At 40.2% G+C, this 18967-nt stretch overlaps 1 protein-coding gene across 1 annotated transcript in view; it reads right to left on the reverse strand.

Annotated features, from left to right (window-relative positions):
• LOC140738191 (uncharacterized) overlaps positions 1-18967 on the reverse strand; it is a 120407-nt gene that overhangs the window by 51887 nt on the left and 49553 nt on the right. The window contains exons 39-56 of the mRNA XM_073065303.1: positions 14565-14612; positions 14366-14416; positions 12802-12849; positions 12603-12653; positions 11021-11068; positions 10822-10872; positions 9239-9286; positions 9040-9090; positions 7475-7522; positions 7276-7326; positions 5679-5726; positions 5480-5530; positions 3915-3962; positions 3716-3766; positions 2119-2166; positions 1920-1970; positions 355-402; positions 156-206 (exon numbers count right to left, since the gene is read on the reverse strand). Coding sequence (XP_072921404.1) covers positions 156-206; positions 355-402; positions 1920-1970; positions 2119-2166; positions 3716-3766; positions 3915-3962; positions 5480-5530; positions 5679-5726; positions 7276-7326; positions 7475-7522; positions 9040-9090; positions 9239-9286; positions 10822-10872; positions 11021-11068; positions 12603-12653; positions 12802-12849; positions 14366-14416; positions 14565-14612 — 891 coding nt within the window. The remainder of the gene's footprint in view (positions 1-155; positions 207-354; positions 403-1919; positions 1971-2118; positions 2167-3715; positions 3767-3914; positions 3963-5479; positions 5531-5678; positions 5727-7275; positions 7327-7474; positions 7523-9039; positions 9091-9238; positions 9287-10821; positions 10873-11020; positions 11069-12602; positions 12654-12801; positions 12850-14365; positions 14417-14564; positions 14613-18967) is intronic.

Raw genomic sequence — 18967 nt, forward strand, 5'->3', positions numbered from 1 at the left:
GCTGTACTACTCGATGTCTTGTGACTGACTGTATCTGCAGTTCCATGAACTGAAGTCACAAATGTGGAGGGTGAAGGCAGGACACTGCGCATGAGTTTGTGGAGCCTATGAGCTGCGTTTTAATAAAAATAAATCGATCAGTGTATATCACTCACCTGTTGTTGAAGTGGTCGTAGATTCAGTTGTGGTTGGTGTTGTTGTTTCTTCTGTGAAAAAATTCATTAAAAGCAATTATGCTCACCTTGAAATGTGATACATTGGAAGATCCGACAGCAGAGCAAACAATCTACATACTGCACAAAATAAAAGACGATGACAGAGGATGCGGGATAAACCTTCAGTGGCTTCACTCACCTGTTGTGGAAGTAGTGGTGCTTGGTGTCACTGTGGTGCTTGTCTCTGCTGCAAAAATATAAAAGGCACTCAATATACAAGAAAACAGTTAATACCTAATCTACCTCAGCTGCACAGCTCACTCTACAAATGCAGTTTAATGCCATGCTGAGCTGCAATTGTTGAAACACTGAGAATAAATGTGGAATAGTTAAAAACCTGGACTATTTAGCCAGTAGATATTAATTTGCAGCATTTATACTGTGATTCAATAAAGTAGCAATTTTCTTTCACTCTTCAATGTTTTGGTGTGTAATGATGTGCTTAACTGTAAGTGTGAAAGAGAAAGCAAATCTGATCATGCTCAGATACATCACACTAATTCGTAGAGCTATTAATGTCATTTGGCTCGTGTATCTGTTGATAAACATTTTGGAAAGACTTCACTCAACAGTTGTGGAACTGCTGATAAAAAATGACATTTATTGTGCAGATTAAATGTGTGATTTACTTTGAGCAAGTGACACCAAACTGAAAATCAGAAACTAACCAGCAACAATATTCACTTATACAAGCTCTACATTACATGGTCATCATGCAATGGGCAATGAGTCTGATCTGCATTCGAGATACTGGTGTTCTGTTGTAGCTGACAGGTGTAATGCTCGGGAATCATGGAAATTAATGACAGATTGGATATGTAACAAACAACATCCATCACTCCAAACTATCAGAGACAGATGTATCAGCAGCAGTTCTGCTTCTCATATCCTCATCTCAAGACGTCAGCAATGCTCATGGTGGTGTAATAAGATGTCTATGGCAGAGACCAAACGGCTATCCGTATTGGAATCTCAATTTTAGATTCCTGATTTCGCTACTCATGACGGAGCTCTTATTCAAGTTAGCATACCTTGACTGGTGTAATGAGTGATCATTTGAAGAAAGGAATGCATTCAATTTCTGAAGGAATAGTGTGCAGAATTCTTAATTTAATATTCAAATCAATAACCATTGAGATGTCAGTGTAACTTTTTTGGGCAGAGAGTGGTGAGTGCGTGGAGGAAGCTGCCATCGATGGTGTTGGAGGCTGATACAATCGGGTCTTTTAAAACACTTTTGGTTAAGTTCATGGTGCTTAGAACGATAGAGGGCTTTGGGTAACCCTAAGTAATTTCTAGAGCAGGTAGATGTTTGACACAACATTGTGGGCTGAAGGGCCTGTATTGTGCTGTAGGTTTTATATATTTCTATGTTTCAATGGCCTGTGTTAGGTGTAATCTGAAGGGCTGAAAAGGCAAGAGACTGTAATTTTCATTAAGGATGATTGGCAGTTGAAAACAAAATTTGAACACAGCTACACTACTATTGTTCTGAGTTGGAACACCATTCATAGTGAAGCCAGAAGACTCTAAAGTTGGCCTTCCCTGTGCTGTACTACTCGATGTCTTGTGACTGACTGTATCTGCAGTTCCATGAACTGAAGTCACAAATGTGGAGGGTGAAGGCAGGACACTGCGCATGAGTTTGTGGAGCCTATGAGCTGCGTTTTAATAAAAATAAATCGATCAGTGTATATCACTCACCTGTTGTTGAAGTGGTCGTAGATTCAGTTGTGGTTGGTGTTGTTGTTTCTTCTGTGAAAAAATTCATTAAAAGCAATTATGCTCACCTTGAAATGTGATACATTGGAAGATCCGACAGCAGAGCAAACAATCTACATACTGCACAAAATAAAAGACGATGACAGAGGATGCGGGATAAACCTTCAGTGGCTTCACTCACCTGTTGTGGAAGTAGTGGTGCTTGGTGTCACTGTGGTGCTTGTCTCTGCTGCAAAAATATAAAAGGCACTCAATATACAAGAAAACAGTTAATACCTAATCTACCTCAGCTGCACAGCTCACTCTACAAATGCAGTTTAATGCCATGCTGAGCTGCAATTGTTGAAACACTGAGAATAAATGTGGAATAGTTAAAAACCTGGACTATTTAGCCAGTAGATATTAATTTGCAGCATTTATACTGTGATTCAATAAAGTAGCAATTTTCTTTCACTCTTCACTGTTTTGGTGTGTAATGATGTGCTTAACTGTAAGTGTGAAAGAGAAAGCAAATCTGATCATGCTCAGATACATCACACTAATTCGTAGAGCTATTAATGTCATTTGGCTCGTGTATCTGTTGATAAACATTTTGGAAAGACTTCACTCAACAGTTGTGGAACTGCTGATAAAAAATGACATTTATTGTGCAGATTAAATGTGTGAATTACTTTGAGCAAGTGACACCAAACTGAAAATCAGAAACTAACCAGCAACAATATTCACTTATACAAGCTCTACATTACATGGTCATCATGCAATGGGCAATGAGTCTGATCTGCATTCGAGATACTGTTGTTCTGTTGTAGCTGACAGGTGTAATGCTCGGAAATCATGGAAATTAATGACAGATTGGATATGTAATAAACAACATCCATCACTCCAAACTATCGGAGACAGATGTATCAGCAACAACACATCATAACCCTGCAGTTCTGCTTCTCATATCCTCATCTCAAGACATCAGCAATGCTCATGGTGGTGTAATAAGATGTCCATGGCAGAGATCAAAATGCTATCCCCATTGGAATCTCAATTTTAGATTCCTGATTTCGCTACTGATGACGGAGCTCTTATTCAAGTTAGCATATTTTGATTGGTTTAATGAGTGATCATTTGAAGAAAGGAATGCATTCAGTTTCTGAAGGAATAGTATGCAGAATTCTTAACTTAAAATTCAAATCAATAATCATTGAGATGTCAGCGTAACCTTTTTAGTCAGAGAGTGGTGACTGCGTGGAGGAAGCTGCCATCGATGGTGGTGGAGGCTGATACGATCGTGTCTTTTAAAACACTTTTGGATAAGTTCATGGTGCTGAGAACGATGGAGGGCTTTGGGTAACCCTAAGTAATTTTTAGAGCAGGTAGATGTTTGACACAACATTGTGGGCCGAAGGGCCTGTATTGTGCTGTAGGTTCTCTATATTTCTCTGTTTCAATGGCCTGTGTTAGGTGTAAACTGAAGGGCTGAAAAGGCAAGAGACTGTAATTTTCATTAAGGATGATTGGAAGTTGAAAACAAAATTTGAGCACAGCTACCCTACTATTGTTCTGAGTTGGAACACCATCCATAGTGAAGCCAGAAGACTCTAAAGTCGGCCTTCCCTGTGCTGTACTACTCGATGTCTTGTGACTGACTGTATCTGCAGTTCCATGAACTGAAGTCACAAATGTGGAGGGTGAAGGCAGGACACTGCGCATGAGTTTGTGGAGCCTATGAACAGTGTTTTAATAAAAATAAATCGATCAGTGTAAATTGATCAGTGTACATCACTCACCTGTTGTTGAAGTGGTCGTAGATTCAGTTGTGGTTGGTGTTGTTGTTTCTTCTGTGAAAAAATTCATTAAAAGCAATTATGCTCACCTTGAAATGTGATACATTGGAAGATCCGACAGCAGAGCAAACAATCTACATACTGCACAACATAAAAGACGATGACAGAGGATGCGGGATAAACCTTCAGTGGCTTCACTCACCTGTTGTGGAAGTAGTGGTGCTTGGTGTCACTGTGGTACTTGTCTCTGCTGCAAAAATATAAAAGGCACTCAATATACAAGAAAACAGTTAATACCTAATCTACCTCAGCTGCACAGCTCAATCTACAAATGCAGTTTAATGCCATGCTGAGCTGCAATTGTTGAAACACTGAGAATAAATGCGGAATAGTTAAAAACCTGGACTATTTAGCCAGTAGATATTAATTTGCAGCATTTATACTGTGTTTCAATAAAGTAGCAATTTTCTTTCACTCTTCAATGTTTTGGTGTGTAATGATGTGCTTAACTGTAAGTGTGAAAGAGAAAGCAAATCTGATCATGCTCAGATACATCACACTAATTCGTAGAGCTATTAATGTCATTTGGCTCGTGTATCTGTTGATAAACATTTTGGAAAGACTTCACTCAACAGTTGTGGAACTGCTGATAAAAAATGACATTTATTGTGCAGATTAAATGTGTGATTTACTTTGAGCAAGTGACACCACACTGAAAATCAGAAACTAACCAGCAACAATATTCACTTATACAAGCTCTACATTACATGGTCATCATGCAATGGGCAATGAGTCTGATCTGCATTCGAGATACTGGTGTTCTGTTGTAGCTGACAGGTGTAATGCTCGGGAATCATGGAAATTAATGACAGATTGGATATGTAACAAACAACATCCATCACTCCAAACTATCAGAGACAGATGTATCAGCAGCAGTTCTGCTTCTCATATCCTCATCTCAAGACGTCAGCAATGCTCATGGTGGTGTAATAAGATGTCTATGGCAGAGACCAAACGGCTATCCGTATTGGAATCTCAATTTTAGATTCCTGATTTCGCTACTCATGACGGAGCTCTTATTCAAGTTAGCATACCTTGACTGGTGTAATGAGTGATCATTTGAAGAAAGGAATGCATTCAATTTCTGAAGGAATAGTGTGCAGAATTCTTAATTTAATATTCAAATCAATAACCATTGAGATGTCAGTGTAACTTTTTTGGGCAGAGAGTGGTGAGTGCGTGGAGGAAGCTGCCATCGATGGTGTTGGAGGCTGATACAATCGGGTCTTTTAAAACACTTTTGGTTAAGTTCATGGTGCTTAGAACGATAGAGGGCTTTGGGTAACCCTAAGTAATTTCTAGAGCAGGTAGATGTTTGACACAACATTGTGGGCTGAAGGGCCTGTATTGTGCTGTAGGTTTTATATATTTCTATGTTTCAATGGCCTGTGTTAGGTGTAATCTGAAGGGCTGAAAAGGCAAGAGACTGTAATTTTCATTAAGGATGATTGGCAGTTGAAAACAAAATTTGAACACAGCTACACTACTATTGTTCTGAGTTGGAACACCATTCATAGTGAAGCCAGAAGACTCTAAAGTTGGCCTTCCCTGTGCTGTACTACTCGATGTCTTGTGACTGACTGTATCTGCAGTTCCATGAACTGAAGTCACAAATGTGGAGGGTGAAGGCAGGACACTGCGCATGAGTTTGTGGAGCCTATGAGCTGCGTTTTAATAAAAATAAATCGATCAGTGTATATCACTCACCTGTTGTTGAAGTGGTCGTAGATTCAGTTGTGGTTGGTGTTGTTGTTTCTTCTGTGAAAAAATTCATTAAAAGCAATTATGCTCACCTTGAAATGTGATACATTGGAAGATCCGACAGCAGAGCAAACAATCTACATACTGCACAAAATAAAAGACGATGACAGAGGATGCGGGATAAACCTTCAGTGGCTTCACTCACCTGTTGTGGAAGTAGTGGTGCTTGGTGTCACTGTGGTGCTTGTCTCTGCTGCAAAAATATAAAAGGCACTCAATATACAAGAAAACAGTTAATACCTAATCTACCTCAGCTGCACAGCTCACTCTACAAATGCAGTTTAATGCCATGCTGAGCTGCAATTGTTGAAACACTGAGAATAAATGTGGAATAGTTAAAAACCTGGACTATTTAGCCAGTAGATATTAATTTGCAGCATTTATACTGTGATTCAATAAAGTAGCAATTTTCTTTCACTCTTCACTGTTTTGGTGTGTAATGATGTGCTTAACTGTAAGTGTGAAAGAGAAAGCAAATCTGATCATGCTCAGATACATCACACTAATTCGTAGAGCTATTAATGTCATTTGGCTCGTGTATCTGTTGATAAACATTTTGGAAAGACTTCACTCAACAGTTGTGGAACTGCTGATAAAAAATGACATTTATTGTGCAGATTAAATGTGTGAATTACTTTGAGCAAGTGACACCAAACTGAAAATCAGAAACTAACCAGCAACAATATTCACTTATACAAGCTCTACATTACATGGTCATCATGCAATGGGCAATGAGTCTGATCTGCATTCGAGATACTGTTGTTCTGTTGTAGCTGACAGGTGTAATGCTCGGAAATCATGGAAATTAATGACAGATTGGATATGTAATAAACAACATCCATCACTCCAAACTATCGGAGACAGATGTATCAGCAACAACACATCATAACCCTGCAGTTCTGCTTCTCATATCCTCATCTCAAGACATCAGCAATGCTCATGGTGGTGTAATAAGATGTCCATGGCAGAGATCAAAATGCTATCCCCATTGGAATCTCAATTTTAGATTCCTGATTTCGCTACTGATGACGGAGCTCTTATTCAAGTTAGCATATTTTGATTGGTTTAATGAGTGATCATTTGAAGAAAGGAATGCATTCAGTTTCTGAAGGAATAGTATGCAGAATTCTTAACTTAAAATTCAAATCAATAATCATTGAGATGTCAGCGTAACCTTTTTAGTCAGAGAGTGGTGACTGCGTGGAGGAAGCTGCCATCGATGGTGGTGGAGGCTGATACGATCGTGTCTTTTAAAACACTTTTGGATAAGTTCATGGTGCTGAGAACGATGGAGGGCTTTGGGTAACCCTAAGTAATTTTTAGAGCAGGTAGATGTTTGACACAACATTGTGGGCCGAAGGGCCTGTATTGTGCTGTAGGTTCTCTATATTTCTCTGTTTCAATGGCCTGTGTTAGGTGTAAACTGAAGGGCTGAAAAGGCAAGAGACTGTAATTTTCATTAAGGATGATTGGAAGTTGAAAACAAAATTTGAGCACAGCTACCCTACTATTGTTCTGAGTTGGAACACCATCCATAGTGAAGCCAGAAGACTCTAAAGTCGGCCTTCCCTGTGCTGTACTACTCGATGTCTTGTGACTGACTGTATCTGCAGTTCCATGAACTGAAGTCACAAATGTGGAGGGTGAAGGCAGGACACTGCGCATGAGTTTGTGGAGCCTATGAACAGTGTTTTAATAAAAATAAATCGATCAGTGTAAATTGATCAGTGTACATCACTCACCTGTTGTTGAAGTGGTCGTAGATTCAGTTGTGGTTGGTGTTGTTGTTTCTTCTGTGAAAAAATTCATTAAAAGCAATTATGCTCACCTTGAAATGTGATACATTGGAAGATCCGACAGCAGAGCAAACAATCTACATACTGCACAACATAAAAGACGATGACAGAGGATGCGGGATAAACCTTCAGTGGCTTCACTCACCTGTTGTGGAAGTAGTGGTGCTTGGTGTCACTGTGGTACTTGTCTCTGCTGCAAAAATATAAAAGGCACTCAATATACAAGAAAACAGTTAATACCTAATCTACCTCAGCTGCACAGCTCAATCTACAAATGCAGTTTAATGCCATGCTGAGCTGCAATTGTTGAAACACTGAGAATAAATGCGGAATAGTTAAAAACCTGGACTATTTAGCCAGTAGATATTAATTTGCAGCATTTATACTGTGTTTCAATAAAGTAGCAATTTTCTTTCACTCTTCAATGTTTTGGTGTGTAATGATGTGCTTAACTGTAAGTGTGAAAGAGAAAGCAAATCTGATCATGCTCAGATACATCACACTAATTCGTAGAGCTATTAATGTCATTTGGCTCGTGTATCTGTTGATAAACATTTTGGAAAGACTTCACTCAACAGTTGTGGAACTGCTGATAAAAAATGACATTTATTGTGCAGATTAAATGTGTGATTTACTTTGAGCAAGTGACACCACACTGAAAATCAGAAACTAACCAGCAACAATATTCACTTATACAAGCTCTACATTACATGGTCATCATGCAATGGGCAATGAGTCTGATCTGCATTCGAGATACTGGTGTTCTGTTGTAGCTGACAGGTGTAATGCTCGGGAATCATGGAAATTAATGACAGATTGGATATGTAACAAACAACATCCATCACTCCAAACTATCAGAGACAGATGTATCAGCAGCAGTTCTGCTTCTCATATCCTCATCTCAAGACGTCAGCAATGCTCATGGTGGTGTAATAAGATGTCTATGGCAGAGACCAAACGGCTATCCGTATTGGAATCTCAATTTTAGATTCCTGATTTCGCTACTCATGACGGAGCTCTTATTCAAGTTAGCATACCTTGACTGGTGTAATGAGTGATCATTTGAAGAAAGGAATGCATTCAATTTCTGAAGGAATAGTGTGCAGAATTCTTAATTTAATATTCAAATCAATAACCATTGAGATGTCAGTGTAACTTTTTTGGGCAGAGAGTGGTGAGTGCGTGGAGGAAGCTGCCATCGATGGTGTTGGAGGCTGATACAATCGGGTCTTTTAAAACACTTTTGGTTAAGTTCATGGTGCTTAGAACGATAGAGGGCTTTGGGTAACCCTAAGTAATTTCTAGAGCAGGTAGATGTTTGACACAACATTGTGGGCTGAAGGGCCTGTATTGTGCTGTAGGTTTTATATATTTCTATGTTTCAATGGCCTGTGTTAGGTGTAATCTGAAGGGCTGAAAAGGCAAGAGACTGTAAATTTCATTAAGGATGATTGGAAGTTGAAAACAAAATTTGAGCACAGCTACACTACTATTGTTCTGAGTTGGAACACCATCCATAGTGAAGCCAGAAGACTCTAAAGTCGGCCTTCCCTGTGCTGTACTACTCGATGTCTTGTGACTGACTGTATCTGCAGTTCCATGAACTGAAGTCACAAATGTGGAGGGTGAAGGCAGGACACTGCGCATGAGTTTGTGGAGCCTATGAGCTGCGTTTTAATAAAAATAAATCGATCAGTGTATATCACTCACCTGTTGTTGAAGTGGTCGTAGATTCAGTTGTGGTTGGTGTTGTTGTTTCTTCTGTGAAAAAATTCATTAAAAGCAATTATGCTCACCTTGAAATGTGATACATTGGAAGATCCGACAGCAGAGCAAACAATCTACATACTGCACAAAATAAAAGACGATGACAGAGGATGCGGGATAAACCTTCAGTGGCTTCACTCACCTGTTGTGGAAGTAGTGGTGCTTGGTGTCACTGTGGTGCTTGTCTCTGCTGCAAAAATATAAAAGGCACTCAATATACAAGAAAACAGTTAATACCTAATCTACCTCAGCTGCACAGCTCAGTCTACAAATGCAGTTTAATGCCATGCTGAGCTGCAATTGTTGAAACACTAAGGATAAATGCGGAATAGTTAAAAACCTGGACTATTTAGCCAGTAGATATTAATTTGCAGCATTTATACTGTGATTCAATAAAGTAGCAATTTTCTTTCACTCTTCAATGTTTTGGTGTGTAATGATGTGCTTAACTGTAAGTGTGAAAGAGAAAGCAAATCTGATCATGCTCAGATACATCACACAAATTTGTCGAGCTATTAATGTCATTTGGCTCGTGTATCTGTTGATAAACATTTTGGAAAGACTTCACTCAACAGTTGTGGAACTGCTGATAAAAAATGACATTTATTGTGCAGATTAAATGTGTGAATTACTTTGAGCAAATGACACCACACTGAAAAACAGAAACTAACCAGCAACAATATTCACTTATACAAGCTCTACATTACATGGTCATCATGCAATGGGCAATGAGTCTGATCTGCATTCGAGATACTGGTGTTCTGTTGTAGCTGACAAGTGTAATGCTCGGAAATCATGGAAATTAATGACAGATTGGATATGTAATAAACAACATCCATCACTCCAAACTATCGGAGACAGATGTATCAGCAACAACACATCATAACCCTGCAGTTCTGCTTCTCATATCCTCATCTCAAGACATCAGCAATGCTCATGGTGGTGTAATAAGATGTCCATGGCAGAGACCAAAAGGCTATCCCCATTGGAATCTCAATTTTAGATTCCTGATTTCGCTACTGATGACGGAGTTCTTATTCAAGTTAGCATATTTTGACTGGTGTAATGAGTGATCATTTGAAGAAAGGAATGCATTCAGTTTCTGAAGGAATAGTATGCAGAATTCTTAACTTAAAATTCAAATCAATAATCATTGAGATGTCAGCGTAACTTTTTTAGGCAGAGAGTGGTGAATGCGTGGATGAAGCTGCCATCGATGTTGGTGGAAGCTGATACGATCGGGTCTTTTAAAACACTTTTGGATAAGTTCATGGTGCTCAGAACGATGGAGGGCTTTGGGTAACCCTAAGTAATTTCTAGAGCAGGTAGATGTTTGACACAACATTGTGGGCTGAAGGGCCTGTATTGTGCTGTAGGTTCTCTATATTTCTATGCTTCAATGGCCTGTGTTAGGTGTAATCTGAAGGGCTGAAAAGGCAAGAGACTGTAAATTTCATTAAGGATGATTGGAAGTTGAAAACAAAATTTGAGCACAGCTACACTACTATTGTTCTGAGTTGGAACACCATCCATAGTGAAGCCAGAAGACTCTAAAGTCGGCCTTCCCTGTGCTGTACTACTCGATGTCTTGTGACTGACTGTATCTGCAGTTCCATGAACTGAAGTCACAAATGTGGAGGGTGAAGGCAGGACACTGCGCATGAGTTTGTGGAGCCTATGAGCTGCGTTTTAATAAAAATAAATCGATCAGTGTATATCACTCACCTGTTGTTGAAGTGGTCGTAGATTCAGTTGTGGTTGGTGTTGTTGTTTCTTCTGTGAAAAAATTCATTAAAAGCAATTATGCTCACCTTGAAATGTGATACATTGGAAGATCCGACAGCAGAGCAAACAATCTACATACTGCACAAAATAAAAGACGATGACAGAGGATGCGGGATAAACCTTCAGTGGCTTCACTCACCTGTTGTGGAAGTAGTGGTGCTTGGTGTCACTGTGGTGCTTGTCTCTGCTGCAAAAATATAAAAGGCACTCAATATACAAGAAAACAGTTAATACCTAATCTACCTCAGCTGCACAGCTCACTCTACAAATGCAGTTTAATGCCATGCTGAGCTGCAATTGTTGAAACACTAAGGATAAATGCGGAATAGTTAAAAACCTGGACTATTTAGCCAGTAGATATTAATTTGCAGCATTTATACTGTGATTCAATAAAGTAGCAATTTTCTTTCACTCTTCAATGTTTTGGTGTGTAATGATGTGCTTAACTGTAAGTGTGAAAGAGAAAGCAAATCTGATCATGCTCAGATACATCACACAAATTTGTAGAGCTATTAATGTCATTTGGCTCGTGTATCTGTTGATAAACATTTTGGAAAGACTTCACTCAACAGTTGTGGAACTGCTGATAAAAAATGACATTTATTGTGTAGATTAAATGTGTGAATTACTTTGAGCAAGTGACACCACACTGAAAAACAGAAACTAACCAGCAACAATATTCACTTATACAAGCTCTACATTACATGGTCATCATGCAATGGGCAATGAGTCTGATCTGCATTCGAGATACTGGTGTTCTGTTGTAGCTGACAAGTGTAATGCTCGGAAATCATGGAAATTAATGACAGATTGGATATGTAATAAACAACATCCATCACTCCAAACTATCGGAGACAGATGTATCAGCAACAACACATCATAACCCTGCAGTTCTGCTTCTCATATCCTCATCTCAAGACATCAGCAATGCTCATGGTGGTGTAATAAGATGTCCATGGCAGAGACCAAAAGGCTATCCCCATTGGAATCTCAATTTTAGATTCCTGATTTCGCTACTGATGACGGAGCTCTTATTCAAGTTAGCATATTTTGACTGGTGTAATGAGTGATCATTTGAAGAAAGGAATGCATTCAGTTTCTGAAGGAATAGTATGCAGAATTCTTAACTTAAAATTCAAATCAATAATCATTGAGATGTCAGCGTAACTTTTTTAGGCAGAGAGTGGTGAATGCGTGGATGAAGCTGCCATCGATGTTGGTGGAAGCTGATACGATCGGGTCTTTTAAAACACTTTTGGATAAGTTCATGGTGCTCAGAACGATAGAGGGCTTTGTTAACGCTAAGTAATTTCTAGAGCAGGTAGATGTTTGACACAACATTGTGGGCCGAAGGTCCTGTATTGTGCTGTAGGTTTTATATATTTCTATGTTTCAATGGCCTGTGTTAGGTGTAATCTGAAGGGCTGAAAAGGCAAGAGACTGTAATTTTCATTAAGGATGATTGGAAGTTGAAAACAAAATTTGAGCACAGCTACACTACTATTGTTCTGAGTTGGAACACCATCCATAGTGAAGCCAGAAGACTCTAAAGTCGGCCTTCCCTGTGCTGTACTACTCGATGTCTTGTGACTGACTGTATCTGCAGTTCCATGAACTGAAGTCACAAATGTGGAGGGTGAACGCAGGACACTGCGCATGAGTTTGTGGAGCCTATGAGCTGCATTTTAATAAAAATAAATCGATCAGTGTATATCACTCACCTGTTGTTGAAGTGGTCGTAGATTCAGTTGTGGTTGGTGTTGTTGTTTCTTCTGTGAAAAAATTCATTAAAAGCAATTATGCTCACCTTGAAATGTGATACATTGGAAGATCCGACAGCAGAGCAAACAATCTACATACTGCACAAAATAAAAGACGATGACAGAGGATGCGGGATAAACCTTCAGTGGCTTCACTCACCTGTTGTGGAAGTAGTGGTGCTTGGTGTCACTGTGGTGCTTGTCTCTGCTGCAAAAATATAAAACGCACTCAATATACAAGAAAACAGTTAATACCTAATCTACTGCAGCTGCACAGCTCAATCTACAAATGCAGTTTAATGCCATGCTGAGCTGCAATTGTTGAAACACTGAGAATAAATGTGGAGTAGTTAAAAACCTGGACTATTTAGCCAGTAGATATTAATTTGCAGCATTTATACTGTGATTCAATAAAGTAGCAATTTTCTTTCACTCTTCAATGTTTTGGTGTGTAATGATGTGCTTAACTGTAAGTGTGAAAGAGAAAGCAAATCTGATCATGCTCAGATACATCACACTAATTCGTAGAGCTATTAATGTCATTTGGCTCGTGTATCTGTTGTTAAACATTTTGGAAAGACTTCACTCAACAGTTGTGGAACTGCTGATATAAATGACATTTATTTTGCAGATTAAATGTGTGAATTACTTTGAGCAAGTGACACCAAACTGAAAATCAGAAACTAACCAGCAACAATACTCACTTATACAAGCTCTACTTTAAATGGTCAACATGCAATGGGCAATGAGTGTGATCTGCATTCGAGATACTGGTGTTCTGTTGTAGCTGACAGGTGTATTGCTCGGGAATCATGGAAATTAATGACAGATTGGATATGTAACAAACAACATCCATCACTCCAAATTATCAGAGACAGATGTATCAGCAGCAGTTCTGCTTCTCATATCCTCATCTCAAGACATCAGCAAGGCTCATGGTGGTGTAATAAGATGTCTATAGCAGAGACCAAACGGCTATCCGTATTGGAATCTCAATTTTAGATTCCTGATTTCGCTACTGATGACGGAGCTCTTATTCAAGTTAGCATATTTTGACTGGTGTAATGAGTGATCATTTGAAGAAAGGAATGCATTCAGTTTCTGAAGGAATAGTATGCAGAATTCTTAACTTAAAATTCAAATCAATAATCATTGAGATGTCAGCGTAACTTTTTTAGGCAGAGAGTGGTGAATGCGTGGATGAAGCTGCCATCGATGTTGGTGGAAGCTGATACGATCGGGTCTTTTAAAACACTTTTGGATAAGTTCATGGTGCTCAGAACGATGGAGGGCTTTGGGTAACCCTAAGTAATTTCTAGAGCAGGTAGATGTTTGACACAACATTGTGGGCCGAAGGTCCTGTATTGTGCTGTAGGTTTTATATATTTCTATGTTTCAATGGCCTGTGTTAGGTGTAATCTGAAGGGCTGAAAAGGCAAGAGACTGTAATTTTCATTAAGGATGATTGGAAGTTGAAAACAAAATTTGAGCACAGCTACACTACTATTGTTCTGAGTTGGAACACCATCCATAGTGAAGCCAGAAGACTCTAAAGTCGGCCTTCCCTGTGCTGTACTACTCGATGTCTTGTGACTGACTGTATCTGCAGTTCCATGAACTGAAGTCACAAATGTGGAGGGTGAAGGCAGGACACTGCGCATGAGTTTGTGGAGCCTATGAGCTGCGTTTTAATAAAAATAAATCGATCAGTGTATATCACTCACCTGTTGTTGAAGTGGTCGTAGATTCAGTTGTGGTTGGTGTTGTTGTTTCTTCTGTGAAAAAATTCATTAAAAGCAATTATGCTCACCTTGAAATGTGATACATTGGAAGATGCAACAGCACAGCAAACAGTCTACATACTGCAGAAAATAAAAGACGATGACTGAGGATGCGGGATAAACCTTCAGTGGCTTCACTCACCTGTTGTAGAAGTAGTGGTGCTTGGTGTAACTGTGGTACTTGTCTCTGCTGCAAAAATATAAAAGGCACTCAATATACAAGAAAACAGTTAATACCTAATCTACTGCAGCAGCATAGCTCAGTCTACAAATGCAGTTTAATGCCATGCTGAGCTGCAATTGTTGAAACACTGAGAATAAATGCAGAATAGTTAAAAACCTAAAGTGTATTTAGCCAGTAGATATTAATTTGCAGCATTTCCTGTGTGTTGCAATAAAGTAGCAGTTTTCTTTCACTCTTCAATGTTTTGGTGTGTAATGATGTGCTGAACTGTAAGTGTGAAAGAGAAAGCAAATCTGATCATGCTCAGATACATCACACAAATCTGTAGAGCTATTAATGTCATTTGGCTCGTGTATCTGTTGATAAACATTTTGGAAAGACTTCACTCAACAGTTGTGGAACTGATGATAAAAAATGACATTTATTGTGCAGATTAAATGTGTGATTTACTTTGAGCAAGTGACACCACACTGAAAATCAGAAACTAACCAGCAACAATATTCACTTATATAAGCTCTACATTACATGGTCATCATGCAATGGGCAATGAGTCTGATCTGCATTCGAGATTCTGGTGTTCTATTGTAGCTGACAGGTGTAATGCTCGGGAATCGTGGAAATTAATGACAGATTGGCTATGTAATAAACAACATCCATCACTCCAAACTATCAGAGACAGATGTATCAGGAACAACACATCATAACTCTGCAGTTCTGCTTCTCATATCCTCATCTCAAGACGTAAGCAATGCTCATGGTGGTGTAATAAGATGTCCATGGCAGAGACCAAAAGGCTATCCCCATTGGAATCTCAATTTTAGATTCCTGATTTCGCTACTCATGACGGAGCTCTTATTCAAGTTAGCATATTTTGACTGGTGTATTGAGTGATCATTTGAAGAAAGGAATGCATTCAGTTTCTGAAGGAATAGTATGCAGAATTCTTAACTTAAAATTCAAATCAATAATCATTGAGATGTCAGCGTAACTTTTTTAGTCAGAGAGTGGTGACTGCGTGGAGGAAGCTGCCATCGATGGTGGTGGAGGCTGATACGATCGGGTCTTTTAAAACACTTTTGGATAAGTTCATGGTGCTCAGAAACATAGAGGGCTTTGGGTAACTCTAAGTAATTTCCAGAGCAGGTAGATGTCTGACACAACATTGTGGGCCGAAGGGCCTGTATTGTGCTGTAGGTTTTCTATCTTTCTATGTTTCAATGGCCTGTGTTAGGTGTAATCTGAAGGGCTGAAAAGGCAAGAGACTGTAATTTTCATTAAGGATGATTGGAAGTTGAAAACAAAATTTGAGCACAGCTACACTACTATTGTTCTGAGTTGGAACACCATCCATAGTGAAGCCAGAAGACTCTATAGTTGGCCTTCCCTGTGCTGTACTACTCGATGTCTTGTGACTGACTGTATCTGCAGTTCCATGAACTGAAGTCACAGATGTGGAGGGTGAAGGCCGGACACTGTGCATGAGTTTGTGGTGCTTATGAGCAGTGTTTTAATAATGTTTATAATGTGCCACTACTCTGAGGGGCCGAAGGGTACAAAGTAGCCCCCTCCTTTTTGAGAATCGCAAGATCGCTATTAATTCGGGTCTGGGACCCAGGAAATGAGAGAGAGCCACGCAGAATCCACAAGGGTTTGGTATGTGAGTCCTGGCCTCAGAGATACAAAGCCACGGATAACGGCCACTTTCTCTTGGAGACGGAATTGTGTATTGAGTACTGTACTATTCATTGAAGCCCTCAGGGGGTGACCTGAGAGGGCTGGTTGAGGGATTGCATCATCCCAACCTGATTGACATCTGAGACCCCTTGAGTAAGGATAAAGGATAAAAGAGGGTCTGGGGAACAACCCCTTTAGACGCACCAGGAGAGACGCTAGAAATCCCGTGACAGCGTTTAATAGCGACAGCCAGTGGGAGGCTCGCATGCATCCTTTCCCTTTGCCTGGGATTGGGGCCTTACCACAGAAGAACGGCTTAGCTAAAGAAGAGACCCACAACAACAAAATTTCGAAGGATCGACATCATAAAAAGGAAAAGCTGGCAAGTTTCTAAAATCTGTCTCTCTCCAACCAAAAAGCTGAAGCCTGTATGAACTGAGTGACTTTTATATTTCCATCGGACAATACATTATCCCCTAGACAACGATAGAGCTTATCTCTTATTGATTATTATTATACCCGCACTTTTAGATTTAGTATTGACGACGTATAGTATCTGTATGTTTGCATTGATATTATTTTTGTATATTTTTACCAATAAATACTGTTACAAATAGTACCATCAGACTTCAATGGACCTCTCTATCTTTGCTGGTAATTGACCCAGTTATGGGGTTCGTAACAACTTGAGGTTCTCGTCTCAAGATTTTATACCAAATTGGGGGGCCAGTGAATCGGGCTTGTAAGTCCAAACTTGGATCTGGTTATGCGGGTAGCCAGACGGGAAACCAGCAAAGATGGATGTGGATGAATTTATAGAAAACCCAACTCTGGAGGCGCTAGAGGCGGCCACAAAGTCGGACTTGATAAATATTGCGAAAGGACTAAACCTCGCAGAGGTGAGGTTGTCAATGAAAAAGCGGGAGGTGCGGAGGGCCATAACTCAGTATTATATTGTGAAGAATGTGTTTTCAGCTGAGGTATTGGAAAATATCCCTGAAAAGGTACCAGCTAGTGGGACGGCTCAGTTAGAGTTGGAGAAATTGAGGCTGGACGCGGAACAGAGGAAGAGGGAGCATGAGTTCCAGCTAAAGCAGCTGGAAGCAGCTGAAAAGGAAAAGGAAAGAGCTGAGAAAGAGAAAGAAAGGGCTGAGAGAGAAAAAGAAAGGGCCGACAAGCAAAGGGAGCATGCGCTCCAGCTAAAGGAGTTAGAGGTGAAAAGGGAGCATGAAATTCAGTTAAAACAGCTGGAAGCAGCTGAAAAAGAGAGGGAGAAAGAGAAGGAAAGGGCCAAGAAGGAGAGGGAGGGAGAGAAACAGAGGCAACATGACTTCAATATGAAGAAGTTAAGGCAAGAGCGAAGAGTTCAAGGGTCAGACCGAGAGGAGCGGTTTAATGTTAGTCGGGAGTTTATGTCAGTACCTCCGTTCGAGGAAACGGATGTTGATAGTTATTTCTTGCATTTTGAAAAGGTGGCAGTGGGTCAGAAGTGGCCCAAAGAGCAATGGGTGGCGTTGTTACAAAGTGTGTTAAAAGGGAAGGCACAACGGGCATATGTGGCGTTGTCCATGGAAGAGGAAGAGTCGGAGAATTATGAGAAAGTAAAGGAGGCCATTCTTCGGACCTATGAATTGGTACCTGACGCCTATAGACAAAAGTTCAGAAATTTAAAGAAAGGGTGGAATCAGACATATACCGAGTTCGCCTATGAGAAGGGTGTGCTCTTGGATCACTGGTGTGCAGCAGAAATAGTGGAAGAAGATTTTTGGCGTCTCAGGGAGTTAATTCTGATTGAGGAATTTAAAGGTTGTGTTTCGGATGATATCCGGATGTATTTGAATGAGAAGCCGAATAAGTCCATCTCCGAATTTGCTAGGTTCGCAGATGAATATGCCCTAACCCACAAGACAAAGCTTTCCTCGAATAAAAGTTACCAGAGAGACCATGGGAATGGTAGGGAAAGCCCGTCGGCTGAGGCAGAGGTCCCGCCAGGAGCTAGTGGTAAGATTGAGGAGGAGAGGCAAGATGGCAGGAGAGTTCCTGGTTTGACCTGTTTTAATTGTGGAAAGGGGGGACATATTGCATCTAGGTGCCTTGCTCCGAGGAAGGAGACAGGAAAGTGGAAAGCAGCAGTCCCTATAGGATGTGCTGTGGTAATCAGTAAATCGACGAGAGAGCCCCAGGTAGACAGAGTACGAGAAGGGTCTGAGACATGTATGTCAAACGGAACCGTGTCTGTGAGAGAGGGAGACACACCAGTTCCAGTGCGGATCTGGAGAGACACGGGAGCTGAACTGTCATTGATTAGCAGTAAGGTACTGGATTTTGGTCGCAAGACGGGAATGGTAGCTTTGAGAGGAATAGGAAAAGGGACAGAAGCGGTGCCCTTGCATAGGATCATTATAAATTGTGATCTGGTACCTGGACCAGTTGAAATAGGGGTGCGATCAGAATTCCCGAGAACTGACGTGGACGTCCTTCTTGGTAATGATTTAGCTGGTGGTAAGGTTTGGTCAGCAATGAAGCTGACGAGCCAGCCTGTGAGTGTTGAGGTCCCGCCCCTAGATTCAAAGATCTATCCCGCATGTGCGATCACTCGCAGCATGTCGAGAAAGGCAGCTGAGAATGAGAGCAGTTTAAATCCGGCCAGTATCAATTTGGCCGAGATGTTTTTACCGACCCTGTAC

The sequence above is a fragment of the Hemitrygon akajei genome, chromosome 14 (genome assembly GCF_048418815.1).
Source record: "Hemitrygon akajei chromosome 14, sHemAka1.3, whole genome shotgun sequence".
Taxonomy (NCBI): Eukaryota; Metazoa; Chordata; class Chondrichthyes; order Myliobatiformes; family Dasyatidae; genus Hemitrygon; species Hemitrygon akajei.